This window comes from Pan paniscus, chromosome 11 (assembly GCF_029289425.2).
Source record: "Pan paniscus chromosome 11, NHGRI_mPanPan1-v2.0_pri, whole genome shotgun sequence".
Classification (NCBI taxonomy): domain Eukaryota; kingdom Metazoa; phylum Chordata; class Mammalia; order Primates; family Hominidae; genus Pan; species Pan paniscus.
In genome coordinates, this window is record NC_073260.2 from 16,201,909 (window position 1) to 16,219,620 (window position 17,712).

Sequence of the window (17,712 nt, forward strand, 5' to 3'; positions counted from 1 at the left end):
TATAGTGATATTAGCATAATAATTTTAGAATTACTTATGAGGTTAATCTGTGTGTTTTGAAATCCTCATTTAAAAAAAATTTGGTGAATTTACAGTAGTTACTAGGAACCCCAAAAACGCATAAAGCAAAATTACTTTCTAGTTAATTTCTGACCTCATTCCTCTTTCTTTAACAGTTCTGGATAGTAAAGCAATAGACCTCATGAATGCACTAATGAGGCTAAATCAGATCAGGCCTGGGCTTCAGTATAAGCTCTTATCTCAGTCTGGCCCCGTTCATGCCCCAGTCTTCACAATGTCTGTAGATGTGGATGGCACAACATATGAAGCCTCAGGACCATCCAAGAAAACAGCAAAACTTCACGTAGCGGTGAAGGTACAGTATTTGTTTTACTTTGCAATGCTTTCTTATTTTATGTTCCAAATAATATGCTTATTTTCCTATAATAAATTATCATTTTTAAAAACATTTTAATAGCAATAATATTATATATAGACTTTTGTTACTTCTGGATAACAAAGTTGTTTTTGTTGTTGTAAAATAATATGTGGTAGTCTTACAAAATTTGGAAAATACGGAAAGAAGTAAAGAATTAAAATATGTCAATTGAACATTTTTGAAGCAAAGATCATTCGTATTTGTATCTAGTATGTTGTTTTATTTCCCATCATTTTCTATTTTGTTGTTTATTTTTTAAGTGAGCTCACAGTATATATGTAATTTTATCTTCTGATTTTTTTTTCATGTAATGTTTCCTTAGTGTTTTTCCTCATTATGAAAATCTTCATAAATAATTTTTAATGGCTGTACGATTAACATGCTACGGGTAAACTATTTGCTTAAACATTCTCCTATCATTGGATATTTTGCTTATTCCAGATTGTTTCTATTATAAATTTGATCAGTATCTTTGTATATGGTGCTTTGTCTGTATTTTTAGAATATTTCCATCGGGAATAATATCCAGGATTGGACCAATTATGCATGTAGGTTTGTAGAAAATTTCCAAGTAATGGGATCTCTCTATAAGTATATTTGACCTCTTGCAGACTAGTGCAAAAATGTTAAAGATCATGTAGACTGAAGATCAGATTCACTTAAAAGTTCTTTCATATAACAGTATGGCATACGATATAATTGCTCTATTTTCATGGTCATTTCATTTTGTATGTATTATTAGTGTAGATGCAAACACCATCCTAGATACTGGGGATATAGCAGTTAATGAAACAAAGTTCCTGCTCTCATGGAGCTTACATTCTAGTGTGTATAGGATGGGAAGATAGACAACAAAGTGTGTAAACATCAGATAGTGATCAGAACAATGCATGCAGAAAAACAATAACTAAGCTGTAAAAATGTCAAACACTATATATTACTTATGCTCTGTCTTCATTGGAAAAGGGATATCTAAAGTATGATGAAAGAGTATGAATTTAAAATGAGGCAGAAAAAGAAAACCAACAATGAGGGGAAAAGTAAATCCAGGAATAAGACTAAACATATAGTTTAATAACAACATACACTGAGAATGTGTCACAAGTTTAGAGCTAAGTTCTGTAGCAGCTGACACGAAAAGCTTGTGAAATATACAATTCACTCTCTTTGTCTTAAGAACAGAGAGTTTGGTTATGAGAGTCACAGTTGTGGCATTTGATCGGGTGGGCATTTCTCCTTGGGTAGATCTTCACAAACCAAGGATATCAGTGATCTCTTTTAAATCTATGATGCAGTGATACATTTTGTGGGTTGTTTCGTACAGTAACCTTTAACATAAGCTAGTGGCCTCATAGCAAATTCCAATTCAGTAAAATTTGGGAGAGCTAGTAGAGTGGCACATTTTGCAATGTGACAAGATTTGGATGCTGCTTTCATTTGATGCAGTGATATATTTTTATGATATAATGGAACTTGGTTGGCCTGGATTTGCTTTTGTCTTCAATTCCCAATATTATGTTTTATTCACCTGAGCTTTTGGTAAACACGGAGGGGCTGTAAGCTTGGGATTAAGTTAAGCTCCCTGACAAATTTCGGAAATGTAGATATCAGTTACGATCTGAATGACACTGGATTTGAGGAAATTGTTAATGGTTTCTTGTGACTTGTGTGGCAGGTAGATGACCTTCTTTTATTTACCTTGAGTAGCATTTTGGGTAGAATGTGCAGTAACTAGTAAATTTGAAATTTGTGAAGAGTTTAAGATTTGCCCTTTTCGAAAATGGGATAAACTAAACTTTGATCCATCCAGGTAGAATGAATTAAGAATCAGAGTAAACTAGCTTTGAAGATTTGAAAAACTCTGCTTACTTTATTTGGTTTATCAGCTATAGGATATGAAAACCTATTACTAGCTGTCAGTCTCAAGTGGCCTGCAGTCTTTTCTAGGCCTCTAACATCTCAGGTTTATGACTCTATAGCTTTATTCCATAATTTGCTATTTTGAGGTAGATTGTTCTCCCTAAGGTCTTCATAGATTTTTTTTGTGTTATGTCTTGTTTTCTAAAAGTTACTTTTGGCTTTTTAAATCTTATTATAAATGTATAATGTGTGTTTGTTATAAATGGTTTAGAAAATGAGGGGAAAAAATTCATAGTTCTAATACATAGAAATAATAACCATTAACATTTTGGTATTTTTTCTTCCAAGCCTTCTTATTTTAACTTGCAATTCTAACTTCAGAAAGCATTAAAAATGAAAAAAATTTCCGTAAGTTTGATGCAAATTCACTGGGTGGCAAAACATGACCTGAATTGATGCGGGGCTATTTTTAGTCTTTAGTATTCTATTTAGTGGGATTATTTTATATGTTCCTTTGCATAAACATGGGGCAGCACCTGAGAATCCACTGGGGATTTGGAAAATATGTGGTATATGTATTGTATTAGATGTCAGAATTGAAAAATTATGAATTCTTAAAACAACCTGGCACCAAGGGTTTCAGATAAGGAATGGTGAACCTATATAATGTCTGTAAAAATATGTTTTTTAAAAATAGGATCTTTCTTTCTTTCTTTTTTTTTTTTTTTTGAGACGGAGTCTTGATCTGTTGCCCAGGCTGGAGGGCAGTGGTGCAATCTCAGCTCACTGCAGCCTCTGCCTCCTGGGTTCCAGTGATTCTCCTGCCTCAGCCTCCTGGGTAGCTGGGATTACAGGCGACTGCCACCACGCCCAGCTAATTTTTATATTTTTAGTAGAGACGGGGGTTTCGCCATGTTGGCCAGGCTGGTCTTGAACTCCTGACCTCAGGTGATCCTGCTGCCTCGGCCCCTCAAAGTGCTGGGATTACAGGTGTGAGCCACTGTGCCCAGCCGATACTCTCTTCATCTAAAAATATATTATGAATGTTTAAATAGCTAACTCAAAGATTGCTCTTATTGTTAGTGATGGTCTAACATTTCATTATTAGCAGATGGTCTGTTACAGTATCATAATGTAACTAATCATTTTAGATTTAGATACTTCCATTTTATTGCTTTACATCTTTCTGAACTTGTCTGATGATCCCTTAAGATTTATTCTAGAGATAGAATTATTGGGTCAAAAGATAAATACATTTTAGTGATTCATTAATTTGTTAAAAAAATGCATTGGAATTCTTATTCTATGCCAGGCATATATTGCCAAATTGTTATCCATAAAAGTTATATCACATGTTATGCGTTGTTTATAATTGAGCGAGAAAGAATTTTGCATCTAACGTGTTTATGAAAGTAGGTCCAACTGAATGAAAATCCTTTTAGTTCTTACTCAATCGCTTGGTGAGGGTTTTGTACCTATTAAGACAAATCACATCAGAGAATCAAATCAAAAGAAAAGAAGAAATCAGTAGTTTCACATGAGTCTGGCCTGGCTGCAGAGCAGCAAGCACCCTAAAGTGGTGGAGAATTAGTGGCCAGGCTTCCCTTCACTCTTCCACTTCTCTATCCTGGCAGCCCCCGACAAAGGATACCTTTAGGGTCATAATCATCCATATTACATGAAAAGAATCTTAGTCATTGTGAGGAAAAGATCAGCTAGAAGGGGATGAAGGTGAAGAGAAGGTTCTTTGGAGAGGTTCTTAGAGACATCAGATTTCCTGAGAATCTGATGAAATCAGATCTCTATTATACAGAAGCCATGGATGTTACTTTGAGTAGAGAGCCATGATGTAGAAAGCCATGTTTTCTTTTCATTCTTGGCCCCTAGTATTTGAGGGTATCATCTTTCTCAGTCACAGCCTTTCCTAACCTCTGCCCTCTTCCAGGAAGAAAGGGATTTGGTTACACACAGATGATTTCCCAGTCACCTTGTTTCCATGAGTGATCTTGTCATTTTTAAGCTCAATTGATGTATTAGGTTTGAATTTGTTTGCCAGATACTTGAAATTCACTTTTCTTTGGTATACTGGTTTTTTAGCATTAACATGGATTCCAAACAAACTTGGTTCTCCCAAAGAAAACCAGAGCTGGACAGTTGTTAAAACAGTAAAAAAAAAAAAAAAGTGTGTTATCAGGAACTATTATTGCAATAGGGAAAAGAGACCTCAGTATAGAACTGGGCTCAATTCTGAGTTCAACATGGACAAGTGAGGATTTGTAGCCAAGGAACAGGGATGGATCAGTGGATGGAAAATTACTAAGAGGAAACATCAGGATGAAGGGGGATTTCTGGCTAAACGGGACCCATTAGGATTCTTGCTCAGAGCAGGCCAGGGTGATCAGATACCACCTGGGCAGTGATGGACGTATTAGTCCATTCTTGCACTGCTATAAAGAAGTACCTGAGACTGGGTAATTTATAAAGGAAATAGGTTTAATTGGCTCACGATTCTGCAGGCTGTACAGAAAGCATAGTGACTTCTAGGGAGGCCTCAGGAAACTTTTAATCATGGTGGAAGGGGAAGCAGGCACATCTTATGTGGTCCGAGCAGGAGGAAGAGAGAAGGGCGAGGAAGTGCCACATACTTTTAAACAACCAGATCTCCTGAGAACTCTGTCATGAGACAGCATTAAGGGGATGGTACTAAACCATTAGAAACTGCCCCTATGATCCAATCACCTCCCACCAGGCCCCACCTCCAACATTGGGGATTTCAATTTGACATGAGATTTGGGTGGGGACACAAACCATATCAATGGGGGATGAGGAAATTTGATCACATACCAAGGGTGATGGAGGGTGATTAAATATTGAGGGTGAGGGATTCTGGCTAAACCAATTTAGCAGGATTCTTGCTACAACATGGCTCTTAAGGAAAAGGCCCAAGGATGGGGCCTTGATGAAAACATGGCTCAGAGGATCCTGTCTAGAGTTTGGTTAAGAAGAGAATCTTTATCAGTTGCAGAGGTCTGAGAACTCCCTGCTTTTTTGACTTCTTAGCATATGCTAGTAAATACTGTTAGAATAACTGTTCATAAAAAATGATTTGATTTGAATTTTTTGGTTACACTGTGTTGGACACTTCCCTGAGATATAATCCACCAGTTATATAAAATATTTGTAAATGTATTGAAATATGTTGCTGTAATAATAATAAGTGAATCTGATATGTGAGAAAAGGGTGGAGAGAAGTATTAAATAATTTATATTAGCCTATTTTTATTGTCTATGTTGAGTCGAGAAAAGATGACTGTCCTTAGTTTTTATTGGAATAAACAAATCAAACTTATTTGTGATGTTTGGCTTTGACTTGCAGCCTGTGTTGGCTAGTGTTAATTCGGAATGATAGCTGTTCTCGGAGATGAGATTTCTCAGGGAGAGCATATTTACAGGACTCAGACAGTGGAGAAGGTGTTTTTAAAATAAAATATTAATAAGTATATAAACAAATGATGTTAATTACTTAGTGTAAAGTATTACCTGAGCACTTTTAGAACTTAAGATGTTAAAAAAGCGTTCTTGGCTTTACTCCCAAGCAAATACAAGACATTTTATTTATGATAAGAATGCCAAGTTCTCCATATGAATTGTGTGAATTAATTTCAAGTTCTCTTGGTACAGACTTCTATGTAGGTCGATTTTTTGGTTTAGGGTAACACTGTTTATATTGGCAAAATCCTTTATACAAGATGCAGTTGTTTATAAAGGCTGGCTTCTCATTTGTGTGGCCACCATAACCATTTTTTGGAACACCTATTATGTACAGTTGTTATTATAAAGAAATATGATGTTGCTTTTAAATCTCAGCAACTTAAAACAGTTAAAAATGGAAACGAATGCAAGGGTCTTTAGGAATCTGTCCCTATATCACTCTGATGTAAACCTCTAATTAGTGACAAAGCTATATCAACCTCCTTTGAAAGAGGCTTACAAAAAGTGAACATATTCTCTTGTAAACATCTAAAAAGCAGTATAATCAGGAAGGTATTAAAAGGCACATGTGTGGAGGTGTGTGAGCATGCCTGTGCACAATCATGCACACACATATACACATTCTTCTGAAAGCTTTATTTCAAAAAAGTAAGACAAATCCTGGGGATCGACTGAAAGTATAAGAAGTTTGAACGTTGGAGGTAGCCATAATCAGCCCTTGAGAGAGAGGGATGGAAATACAAGACTAAAATTGTTCCTGGCTTATTTAGTATAGAGAATAAACCTAGAGACTGAATCTTGTTGTTTTTTGTTTTTGTTTTTTTTTTTTTGTTTGTTTTTTTGAGACAGAGTCTTGCTCTGTTGCCCAGGCTGGAGTGCAGTGGCGCAATCTCGGCTCACTGCAACCTCCGCCTCCCAGGTTCAAGCAATTCTCCAGCCTTAACATCCCAAGTAGCTGGAATTACCGGCGTGCACCGCCACACCCAGCTAATTTTTGTATCTTTAGTAGAGACTGGTCTTACCATGTTGGCCAGGCTGGTCTCGAACTCCTAACCTCAAATGATCCACCCGCCTTGGCTTCCCAAAGTGCTGGGATTACAGGCATGAGCCACCGCGTCTGGCCGAGACTGAATCTTTTAAGTTTTGATTGTGGTCTATGTTGGAAGCAAAGTAGAAAGTTTTAGATGTTATTTTGTAATTGACAGGCAAGTTGGTTCAAAGATAAAAAATTTCTTGATTGCCTTTCTGGGCCAGTTTCTCCTAATGGATTGAGTCATATAACTTAGAGGTCAACCAGTATAGTCTTCCTGTTTTGTAGATTGGAAAATTGAGGGCCAGAGGAGAAATACAGGATTAGACTCTCAGATTTTTTCCTTTCTAGACCAGGGTACTTTTTATAGTATGCTACTTCTGTCCTTATCCTATTGGTTTGAACCTAGCTATCCTGTTTGTTTTCTCTACCTCTCACCTCCAAATTAAATGAACTAGGAATAGTGTCAGGTTTATATTTGTCATCCTGTATTTAAACTCAATTATCCTGAGGAGGTTTTCCCCATTTTTCCATGGTGCTACCCTGGTAGGTATACCATATTTAACCAAGGACTTACAGATTTAGTACCATCTTGCTCTTCCTGCAAGGTGTTTTATGGTTCAAACACTATGGATTTGAAACTTTTGTTCTCAATATTTTGTCTATTCTCTGGTTTCTCGTGTCTGAATAAAACTGCATTTTAATGTAATTTGTACAGGTATTGCAGGCAATGGGATATCCAACAGGCTTTGATGCAGATATTGAATGTATGAGTTCCGATGAAAAATCAGATAATGAAAGTAAAAATGAAACAGTGTCTTCAAACTCAAGCAATAATACTGGAAATTCTACAACTGAAACCTCCAGTACCTTAGAGGTATACTTATTTTTTTCTCAGAAAAAAAACAACATATATGTGCATTGTAGGAAATTTGAGAGATGTGGAAAAGTATAAATAAAATCAAAAGCATATGCAAACCTGTACATAAATTACAGAGACAGACATAATTATTATTTTGGTTTATTTCCATCCAGTTTTTTTCATGAATCTCTGTGAAGGCAGTCATCTTTTCATGCAGTTTTACATCTTGATTTTTTTCACTTTAAAAATATCTGTAAACTGCACAACACTTGAATATACCCTAATTTAACTAGTGTTTCCTGGTTGCTGGCCATGGAAGCTGCTTCCAATATTTCAGAATATACCAAGAGTATCAGCAGTAACTGATGGGCAGAAAACTACAAGATGTAGTGGAGGAAATTGGGATTATTTGAAGTTTGTGCTAAGCTGCGGGGTACATTGGGTCATCATTTAGTTGGTCCAGCCCTGAAGGAAGGCATAGCCTGACACAGTATGTATCTCAGACCCTAATTAAGTCCCGACTGGAACTTACTGTCGCAGATAATAGAATGGGATGAAATCCAAGTACTGAGTATACACAGTACATTGGGGAGTTCATGGAACCCATGTTTACTGCATTCTATGTAAAGAACATTAGCTTTAAAGTAACAGCAAGAGCTTACATTAGAAAAAAGGCTTAGTTTGTCATTTGTATGAATAAGTATTTATTAAGGACTTAATTAATAAACTAATTTTTTCAGTCCATAAATCCCTTTTAATACCTGCTTAGTGCCAGGTGTTTCAGAAATTGTGTGCAGAGCCTGGAGATGCTCCCAGGCTAAAAGGGCAAAAAGACGTGTTTATTACAAATGGTAATATAATGCGATAAGCTCTGTGATGGCAAAATGAACATAATAATGTCAAATCTTGAAGGAGGAAGGGGTTGTGAGACTCTTAGACATAACTTACACAATCATGTAAAATCAAAGGGAGTCCACTGTGAGCGAGGCTTCAGATGATGAGCTTTGCCGTGTGGGGAAGAGAAAGCATTCTGGACTGAAGGACGAGGAGGTGTTATGACTTTGAGTTGTGAAAGTAAATGTTTAAGAAGTGCCAAGTGGGCCAGCGTGGACAGGATTGATGGGGCTGAAGCCTGAGAAAGCCACACTTGGCACTTTGTGTGATGCTGTGGAGGACAGATGATGTCATGGCTGGCTGCTCAGAGGGACCAGTCATTCACAGGTGGCAGTCACAGGTCAAGATGTTGTTTTGCTGACAATGTTACATATACTAAAAGAAAAAAGGGCTCATTAATTATGAGGTCCAGACCATTAAGTACAAAGGTAATTAGAAAGGGAGAGAGCAGTGTGGGCTGCACTAGTAGCAGCTACACTGACATAAAAAGTTTTGGTGGTGACTACATTTATACTTTGTTTCTGTATATTGTAGTAATGGTGGGAAGCAAGGAGAAAACAAAGCCCTTATTTATTTCTTCGTTTAAAATAATAGTACTTTATTAAAATTCAGATATTTTTATGTCTCGACTCATTTTTGTAGACATGATTTCAGGTTTGGAAAGCATACAGTGATTACTATAGACCTAGTTTCAAAAATCACTCATTATCTTTTAAAGACAGTGACTAGAAATTTGCCTTGAAATTCAAAAAATGCAGATTATAAAAACTCATCAAGAAGAGATGTTTATTGATGTTACTGATGTTTTTAAACTTGTCCTTAAAAATTGTCCTTTGATGTTTCACGTCTGAAGCATCAACCACTTATCCAACCTGCACGGAATACTTTACTAAGAGAATCTTGATTTTCATTAGGTTTATATACGTAATACTTAATATTTTGGGCTGGGCATGGTGGTGCACACCTGTAATCCCAGCACTTTGGGAGGCTGAGGCAGGCGGATCACCTGAGGTCAGGAGTTTGAGTGCACCCTGGCCAACGTGGCGATACCCTGTCTCTACTAAAAATACAAAAATTAGCCGGGTGTGGTGGCAGGTGCCTGCAATTCCAGCTACTTGGGACGCTGAGGCAGGAATTACCTGAACCCAGGAGGTGGAGGTTGCAGTGAGCCGAGATTGCACCACTGCACTCCAGCCTGGGCCACAGAGCGAGACTCTGTCTCAAAACAACAACAACAACAAACAAAAAAAAAAACAAAATTAACACTTTTGGGCATTTATTTTGTGCGTTCAGCATTTCTTGTGTGGTGGAATTACAGACATGATCTCTGACCTCAAAAAGTGCCCTATCTTTTGGTTTCTCCTTTCTCAAAATTATAGTTGTATTTTGTGGATTTATTTGTTAGTTTGCTTTTGATGCTAGCCTCTGTTTTCATTTGCACCTTCATGCTCTTGCATGAATTATTTCACTACTTCTATTCTTATCCTTCCTCAAATCAGTTATTTCCATAGCATGTATCTGCTCTTTAACATACGTTATTTTGCAGTGATGATATCTGTCCCTCCCACTACACTCTAGCTCCTTGAGGGCAGAGAGTGACTGCCTTTATTGTTATTTTAAAATTTCAGAATCCATAGTCTATAGCCAACTGTTTTTACCTTAGGTCCCCTTAAATCTGTTTAGAGTGACTGAAAGGTGTATAGGAACATTTACCCTCTAACATCCCAAATTGAGAGTTATTTCTTCCTAACCCTAAAGAAGAAAAATGATGAACTCTTAGGCGTCACATGAATCCAAACTGTTCTATTCTCGTTATTAGTAATTTAGAGTATTATTCTTAGATCACTAACACTGCAGAGCAGAGCCTGGAGTGGCCCACAGTGGTGAGGTTGCATTGATTGGTCTTGAATACTGCTTCGAAGGAAGGCTGGCCAGATGACTGCAATGTTTACTGCTTGTAGAGTTTTTACAGCTTTAATGATATTTTGCCATTTGTGTAAAGAGGTGACTCATTCTAGCCCCTGAGTGCTTTGAAGTAGAATTTTTGAGCCTCCTTCTTAGCATAATTGTATTAATAAGAAATGTAATATTCTAAAATCTTACTTGATTGAACCTTCAGATTCCCTTTCTCTTATAGGTAAGAACTCAGGGCCCTATCCTCACAGCAAGTGGCAAAAACCCTGTAATGGAGCTCAATGAAAAAAGAAGAGGTCTCAAGTATGAACTCATCTCAGAGACTGGTGGAAGCCATGACAAGCGCTTTGTAATGGAGGTGTGTACCCAGACACAAGCCAGCCTTATCTTTCTTCTCAAAGACATAGGATATCCTGAACTTAATGTAAAGTTTTAGACTGAGTCAGTTCTTGTGGCACTATTTGATTTTTGGTGTTTTCTGTGTCATAATCTATTTAAATTAAAAGGACATAGAGGAATTGCATGGGATAATTGCAAGGTGTTATTCTTGATTGTAGGTAGAAGTAGATGGACAGAAATTCAGAGGCGCAGGTCCAAATAAGAAAGTGGCAAAGGCGAGTGCAGCTTTAGCTGCCTTGGAGAAACTGTTTTCTGGACCCAATGCGGCAAATAATAAGAAAAAGAAGATTATCCCTCAGGTATGAGTAAACATTAAACCTTTGCAGAACCTGTGAAAAATGTTAGAGGAATTAAATTTTCTTTCCTGTCCATGTGCCACTTTAGCTTTTTCTGAAGTTGTTTCCTTTTCTTGGACTTGGCGACCTTTGCTTTGGGTTAGGTCACGAATAATATAAATCTGATTAGTGGTTTCATGTTCTATGGACTTTCTAAACAAAATATATATGTACATGTATATTTATATTTATATGTATATATGAGGCTATTAGCATTATTTGGAGGGTTGAGGTCATTCTTGATGAAGTCAGGTTTTGAGGTGATTTGGACCTTAGTGAGGTCTAAGCAGTTTAGTTTGGGGAAGCTGCCAGGAGCACCTGGGGCTTTGCTTTCATCAGCCTGCGGGTGCTCTTCCAGTTCCTTTGCAGTTTCGTGCTTTTGCATTGTTTATTTTGGGTTTCCTTTGCCGACCGCATAAAATTTGGCGCTGTATTGTGTCTGTTCATTACTGACACTGGGAATGTCAGTGCTACTGAATGTCCAGGATCTTAGCAAGGTATTTAGAAAAGATGGCCCTCTAATTACATGCTTGTGGATATGAGATTCTTCCATCCATTCATTTATGCATTCAAAAAACATTTTCTAGTCATACATCATATGCCTGATAGTGAGGGAAAGAGTAAGTAAATATAAGACACATTGTGCCTCATAGAGAGTACTGGTATAATAACATAACATCTGAATATATTATATGATAGAAATTAAAAATGCTTAAAGTAATAAAAAGAAGCTTAGATTGTTTAATTCTACATTAAACATTATATTTAGATTCCATTATGTATGCTATGTCCATTGTAGGAGGGTAGAATTGATCTTATTTTACAGGTAAGGAAACAAGGCCCAAAGAAATGGAAATACTTGCCTGTGGTAACACAGCTAATTGATGGTGGGGGTTCCTTCCGGAACCAGGTAGTTCTCCCAACGGCCATGGACATTTTACTATTGCATATTGTATCCATCTCAAAATTTGTTTTGTATTCATTTAAATTTCTTGTATTTGCTATAATAAACACTGCTTAAATTCTAGGATCCAAAAGGTAGAGAAAACTTATTTTAATGAGATGAAAAAATTTTTAAAGCCCTTAAATTACGCATGTCGAAAACAAGTAGATTTTATTTTCTAAAATCTTCTGGTAAACATAGAACAAAGTGTGTTCTAAATTAGTTAAAAGATGATTCTTGTTTTATGAGCTTGTTTTATGGTGTTTTTTCCCATATTACATCTTATGTTTGGTCAGTTAATTTTAGTTTAAAAAGCCCATGTGCAAATATTTATTAGGTAGTTAAGTTTGTTCTACTAGACATGAGCTAGATTTGTGTGGAATCATTCTGCTACTGCCAGATTGTTGCTTGCTGACTACTTTTGACTAAGTCATGTTAAAAAAAGAAAGATGTCTACATGAAGTTCACTCATTTTTAGAAATTTTCCATACTATAAGCTATAAAACTCATGTGTTCAATGTGCTTGACGGCCAAGAAGCAATCTATTTTGGATATGTGGGTTGGTTTATTTCAGAGAAAAACAAAAACGGCAGTCCCCGTTCATGACACAGTTAACCTTGAAACTGTCTCCTGCCCATTCATACTAGGGTAGAGGTTCCTGCCCATTCATACTAGAGGTAGAGGTTATCCTGGAAAGAATAAAGGATGTTGCATTTTCAAAGTGAGATAAACCAATGTGTATGTATTCTGACTCTTTCAGCTTCTTAGACACTGTTGACTTTATCATAGAGTACGCTTTGAGGCTTTGCACCACTTTCTTGCACCTTGGTTATAGTGGGGAATCTTAATTGTTTCTAGCTTGAGTTTTTGTTGCATTTCTATAAGTATAATATTCAATTTGAAACTAGACACCTTTTGATTTTCTTAAAATTTAGTTTGGAAAAGAGGTTTTTCAACAGTCCTGTTTACTGTTACTCCCGGTGTTATCTGTTGTATTTTTAGAATGTTTTTATATCTGTTCTCTTGTTGTTCTTTCTACTCTAAGGAAAACAAAGTATCGTTATTCTCATTTTATAATTCTCGGTTACTGTTTCAACTCTAAGGAAAACAAAGTGGGTATCATTATCCACATTTTTAATTAGTGGGGAGATTTCCATAGATTATGGCATTTTAGAGCAAGAAGGGGCTTTCAAAGTGGTATTTATTTATTTAATAATGGGGCCAGGTGCGGTGGCTCACACCTGTAATCCCAGCACTTTGAAAGGAAGCTGAGGTGGGCAGATCACTTGAGGTCAGGAGTCAAGACCAGCCTGGTCAACGTGGTGAAACCCTGTCTCTACTAAAAATACGAAAATTAGCCAGGCGTGGTGGCGGGTGCCTGTAATTCCAGCTACTTGGGAGGCTGAGGCAGGAGAATCACTTGAACCTGGGAAGGTGGAGGTTGCAGTGAGTCGAGATCGCACCATTGCACTCCAGCCTGGGTGACAGAGCGAGACTCCGTCTCAAAAAAAAAAACCAAAAAAAGATAATTAGTAGTGGATACATACATACACAAACAGCAGAGGAATCGGGCTCCAAGAAATCATATTACCTTCCTGAGGTCACAGTTACTTAGAGCAGGAACTGGCATCCTCATCTTTGGTCCTCCTGTCTTAGCCCTTTATGTTTTCCCCCCACTAGCCCCACTCAGATTCGCAGTTAATTCTATGTAATTAGTTGCTCAGATATTTTCTGCCTGTTGGCAGATAATTTACTGGATTTGGAACCTAGGTACCAAGTGTGTATGATTACTTTAGTAAGGCCTAAAATGACTTTGGATATAAATTGATTACTGAAATTTGGTGTAGAAAATGAACTCTTTCTGGATAACCCTCAAGCGAAAAGAAGTTATTTGCATATTCTCTTAACATCTCTGTAAGGTAGGTATCATTTTTGTTTTTCAGATGATAAATTGAAGGTTCAAGATCACAGACAGCTCGTGGTCTCACCCACGTGCTCACAGTTTCTCATAGTTGTTGTGCGTTGAAGAGATGATAGAAGAAATAAGATGGTTCTTATTTCTTTCAGTAATGAAAATGTGTTATTTTAACAGGCAAAGGGCGTTGTGAATACAGCTGTGTCTGCAGCAGTCCAAGCTGTTCGGGGCAGAGGAAGAGGAACTCTAACAAGGGGAGCTTTTGTTGGGGCGACAGCTGCTCCTGGCTACATAGCTCCAGGTATAGTACAAACTGCAAGAGATTGGCCCCCTTTACTGGGCCGAAATTCAAAGAATAGCATCTCCTGCATTTTCTAAGGTTGTACAGGGTTTGTGGAAATATAACACAGGCATGAATGTACACAGAAATTTAAAAGTAGAGAATTGGCAGAATGTCATAGGTGTTCTCCTGGAATCTGCTGAGTGAGGAGAGGCTACCTGGAGGGAGATGACAGATGAGCAAATTGCATTTGGTTGTGGGACTGTATTTTGACAAGGAATTAAAGGATATTCCATAGATTGAGAAGGGTGAGCAGGATGTTTTCATTGAGGACATAGATGACAGGTTGGGTGTAACAGGAGAGAAAAACTGCTAAGACGTTACTTAATTAGGGTGAAGCCTGGCATTATTAGTGTTTGTTAAACTTAATGTTTGGGAACCATCAAAGGCTAAAGAAATACACAAAGGAAAAAAAAAATTTATCCAGAGCTTACTATATATACTAGATATTTTCATGTAAATAATTTTACCTATTAAATTGTTTTTAATTTAATTTAATTTAATTTGTTTTTAATCTTCACAGAGTTTCATCAGGTAGAAATTATTTTCCAAGGAAGGAAACTGGGATTTAGGGAGATAAGGCAGCTAGCTCAGGGTGAAGCAACCACTAAACCACAGAGCAAGGATTTGAATGTAGGTGTTTGCATTTCCAAAGTTCATATTCTTTCCATTCCACCACATAGCTTAAAGAAGATTTGGGAGAATGCCCTCTCTCTGCCTTCCCTTCTAATTCTTATGTCATTTTAACAGTAGATTATCCAGCTGTCTTGTTAAAATCAAGTTCTTCACAATATTGAAAGTATAGTACTTTTAACTGGACAAGTAAACCACTTGTAGATACTGATCAAGATAAAATTGTCATGAAGATTGGGTCTTATCCAGTCATTGTTTTTTAGGTAACATCCCTAAGGGTTCACTTTGTGCTTTCCTCTAAGAAAGAATAAGACTAGGCCATTTGGGAAATTTTATGATGTGGCTTTGGAATGATTCTTCTAGAAGATAATCCTAGTAGGTAAATTGCTCAAGGAGTGTGCCTGCTTTGGCACACAGCAGACATGGATTTTGTTCTCATGCAGCTTATAGTCTGAAGGGTGAGACGTAGATTAATCAAGTAATAACAACGAGAAACTGAGATGAGTACGATGAAAAAGAAGGACATGCTGCTGTGAGAGCATGTAACAGAGAAACCTGGTCTAGTTTAGTGGGTCCCTGGAGGCTTCCCAGAAGAAGGGACATTTGAATTGGGCTTTGAAGAATGAATAGGAGTTAACTCAAAGAAGACTGGGATGGGAGAGTGTTGCACACAGAAGGAACAGCATGTGCAGAGACCTTGTGTTGCTGTTGGGGAATTTGGCTCAATTGAAGAAGCAGAAGTCCAGAATGTGTGGAATGTGGTGAGCACTAAGTGGCAGAAGTGGAGAGACTGGGGAATGATGTTAATTAAAGCTGGACGACTCAGTCCCAGACCTGGAGGCCATTGTTTGGATTTTGGTCTTAGAACCCTAAGCACAGTGTTAAGTCTTGATGGGTTCTAAGGAGAACAGTGACAAGATCAGACTTTATTTGTGAAGGTTAGTCTTTCTATAGTGTGAAGAACAGGAGGTGTAGGGATGGGTGTGAGCATTGACAAGATCAGTTAGAAGGCATATAGTTTACAGTAATGTATTGTACATTTCAAACTGGCTAGAAGAGTTCAAATGGTTCTAGCATAAAGAAAGGACAAATATTTAAGATGATGGGTATCCTAAGTTCACTGATTTGATCTTTATAAATTACATGGGTATATTAAATTATCACATGAACCCCGGAACTATGTACATCTATTATGCCTCAGTTAAAAAAAGGCTACTGAAGACTACTAACCCAGGCAAGAGACATTGATAGTATTGCTACTGGAGGCAGGGAAGAAGAAAGGGGGAGACCAGAAGAGAACAGATGGGAGGAATATAAAGGAAGCAAAATTGATGTATTGAATATATAGAAAGAAGAGTGATGTTTCAAGGATATCTCAGCTCCTAGGGTTTTTAGCTGGAGCATTGGGGGAAAAGGAAAAGGTTATGAATTTCTTATGGTGTGACATAGTTTATGAGTCTAAAATTAAGACAGTCTTCTGTGTGTCTCACTATTTCTACTGATATTTAATAATTTTAGCCTTATTCAGTGTATTATTGAAAGGGCAAAGCTTTCATTCACAATAATAGGCGGGTTATAGAGATGAACTATCTTTCTTGTCTTTGATGACGTGTTCTATTGGGGCTTAATCTGGTCACGTCTCTTGTTGCCGCGGACCATTTACCACCTGCTAGAGTGGTAAATGGCTATGGTCCAGTGGCAGTAATCATGAAAGGAACCGTTTATGGCCACTCGTTGCCAGGCTTTACTCTATAGTGACTCCTCTCTTGTGTCATTGCATTGACCTCCCTGAAAGGCCTGTGTCCCGAAGCTTTTAAAAATGAAGTTATTTTATGGCCGAGACAAGATTCAGATTAGGTCCCTTTAGATTATGAATAGGTTATATACCATTTGCACAGTATATTCTGTGCAGCAGGGACTGTTGTCAGTATATTTACATGTATTATTTAATTAAATTCCCCTGGCAACTCAGTTACTGTACATAGAACACTGAAGCTCAGAGAGGTTAAATAACAGGTGCCATTCACAGATACCTTGCTAGGAAAAGGTGAAGTTAGAATCAGGACTCCAGTGTCCTGATGAATGACCTAGTTAGTACTTGTGGTCTCATTTCTTCTTAAGGAGGTTTTGGTATAATCCTTAGAACTGCAGCCTTAGCCAAACAGCTTCTGTTTTCTGGAATAAATTTGACAGCTAACCTTTTTTAAGCATTAATTTCTTTTTTGGCCTCTGATCTGTCTCCTCTTCCTACTGCTTATTTCAGCTACATGTGTCCTCTTGAATATGATTTAGTGAGCACTCAGACTGAGTTATATGACTTAACTATAGACTAAAAAGTAAAAATTGTTCATCCCTCAGAACTGTTTCAGTTGGTCCCTAAAAGCAGTTTACTTCTTCAGCATACATTTGAATGTGTTGTCTCAAACAGGAGATTTAGAACTTGGCATTCAAAGAAGACCTAGCCTCTGCCCCAGTGACTGCCTGGGGTAGGACCAGATAATTGAATAAACACAATGCAATATGATGCAAGTATAACATGGGTTGGGCAAAAGAGAGAACAGCGAGTCTGGGAGACTTTGTAGGGGAGGTGATAATTGATCCTGTTCTCAAGGGTGAGTTGCAGTTGGTCATCCAGAGAAGGAGGGAGTGAAATCAT

At 37.4% G+C, this 17,712-nt stretch overlaps 1 protein-coding gene across 4 annotated transcripts in view; it reads left to right on the forward strand.

Annotated features, from left to right (window-relative positions):
• The window catches only part of STRBP (spermatid perinuclear RNA binding protein), a 158,540-nt gene that overhangs the window by 120,848 nt on the left and 19,980 nt on the right, over positions 1–17,712 (forward strand). For all 4 annotated transcript variants that reach the window (XR_010109089.1, XR_008626649.2, XM_034929009.2 and 1 more), the window contains 5 exons: positions 177–376; positions 7,540–7,698; positions 10,715–10,849; positions 11,049–11,189; positions 14,261–14,384. Coding sequence is in view for 2 of the 4 variants with exons in the window: in XM_034929009.2 (XP_034784900.1) it covers positions 177–376; positions 7,540–7,698; positions 10,715–10,849; positions 11,049–11,189; positions 14,261–14,384 (759 nt within the window). In the remaining 2 variants the exon portion in view is untranslated. The remainder of the gene's footprint in view (positions 1–176; positions 377–7,539; positions 7,699–10,714; positions 10,850–11,048; positions 11,190–14,260; positions 14,385–17,712) is intronic.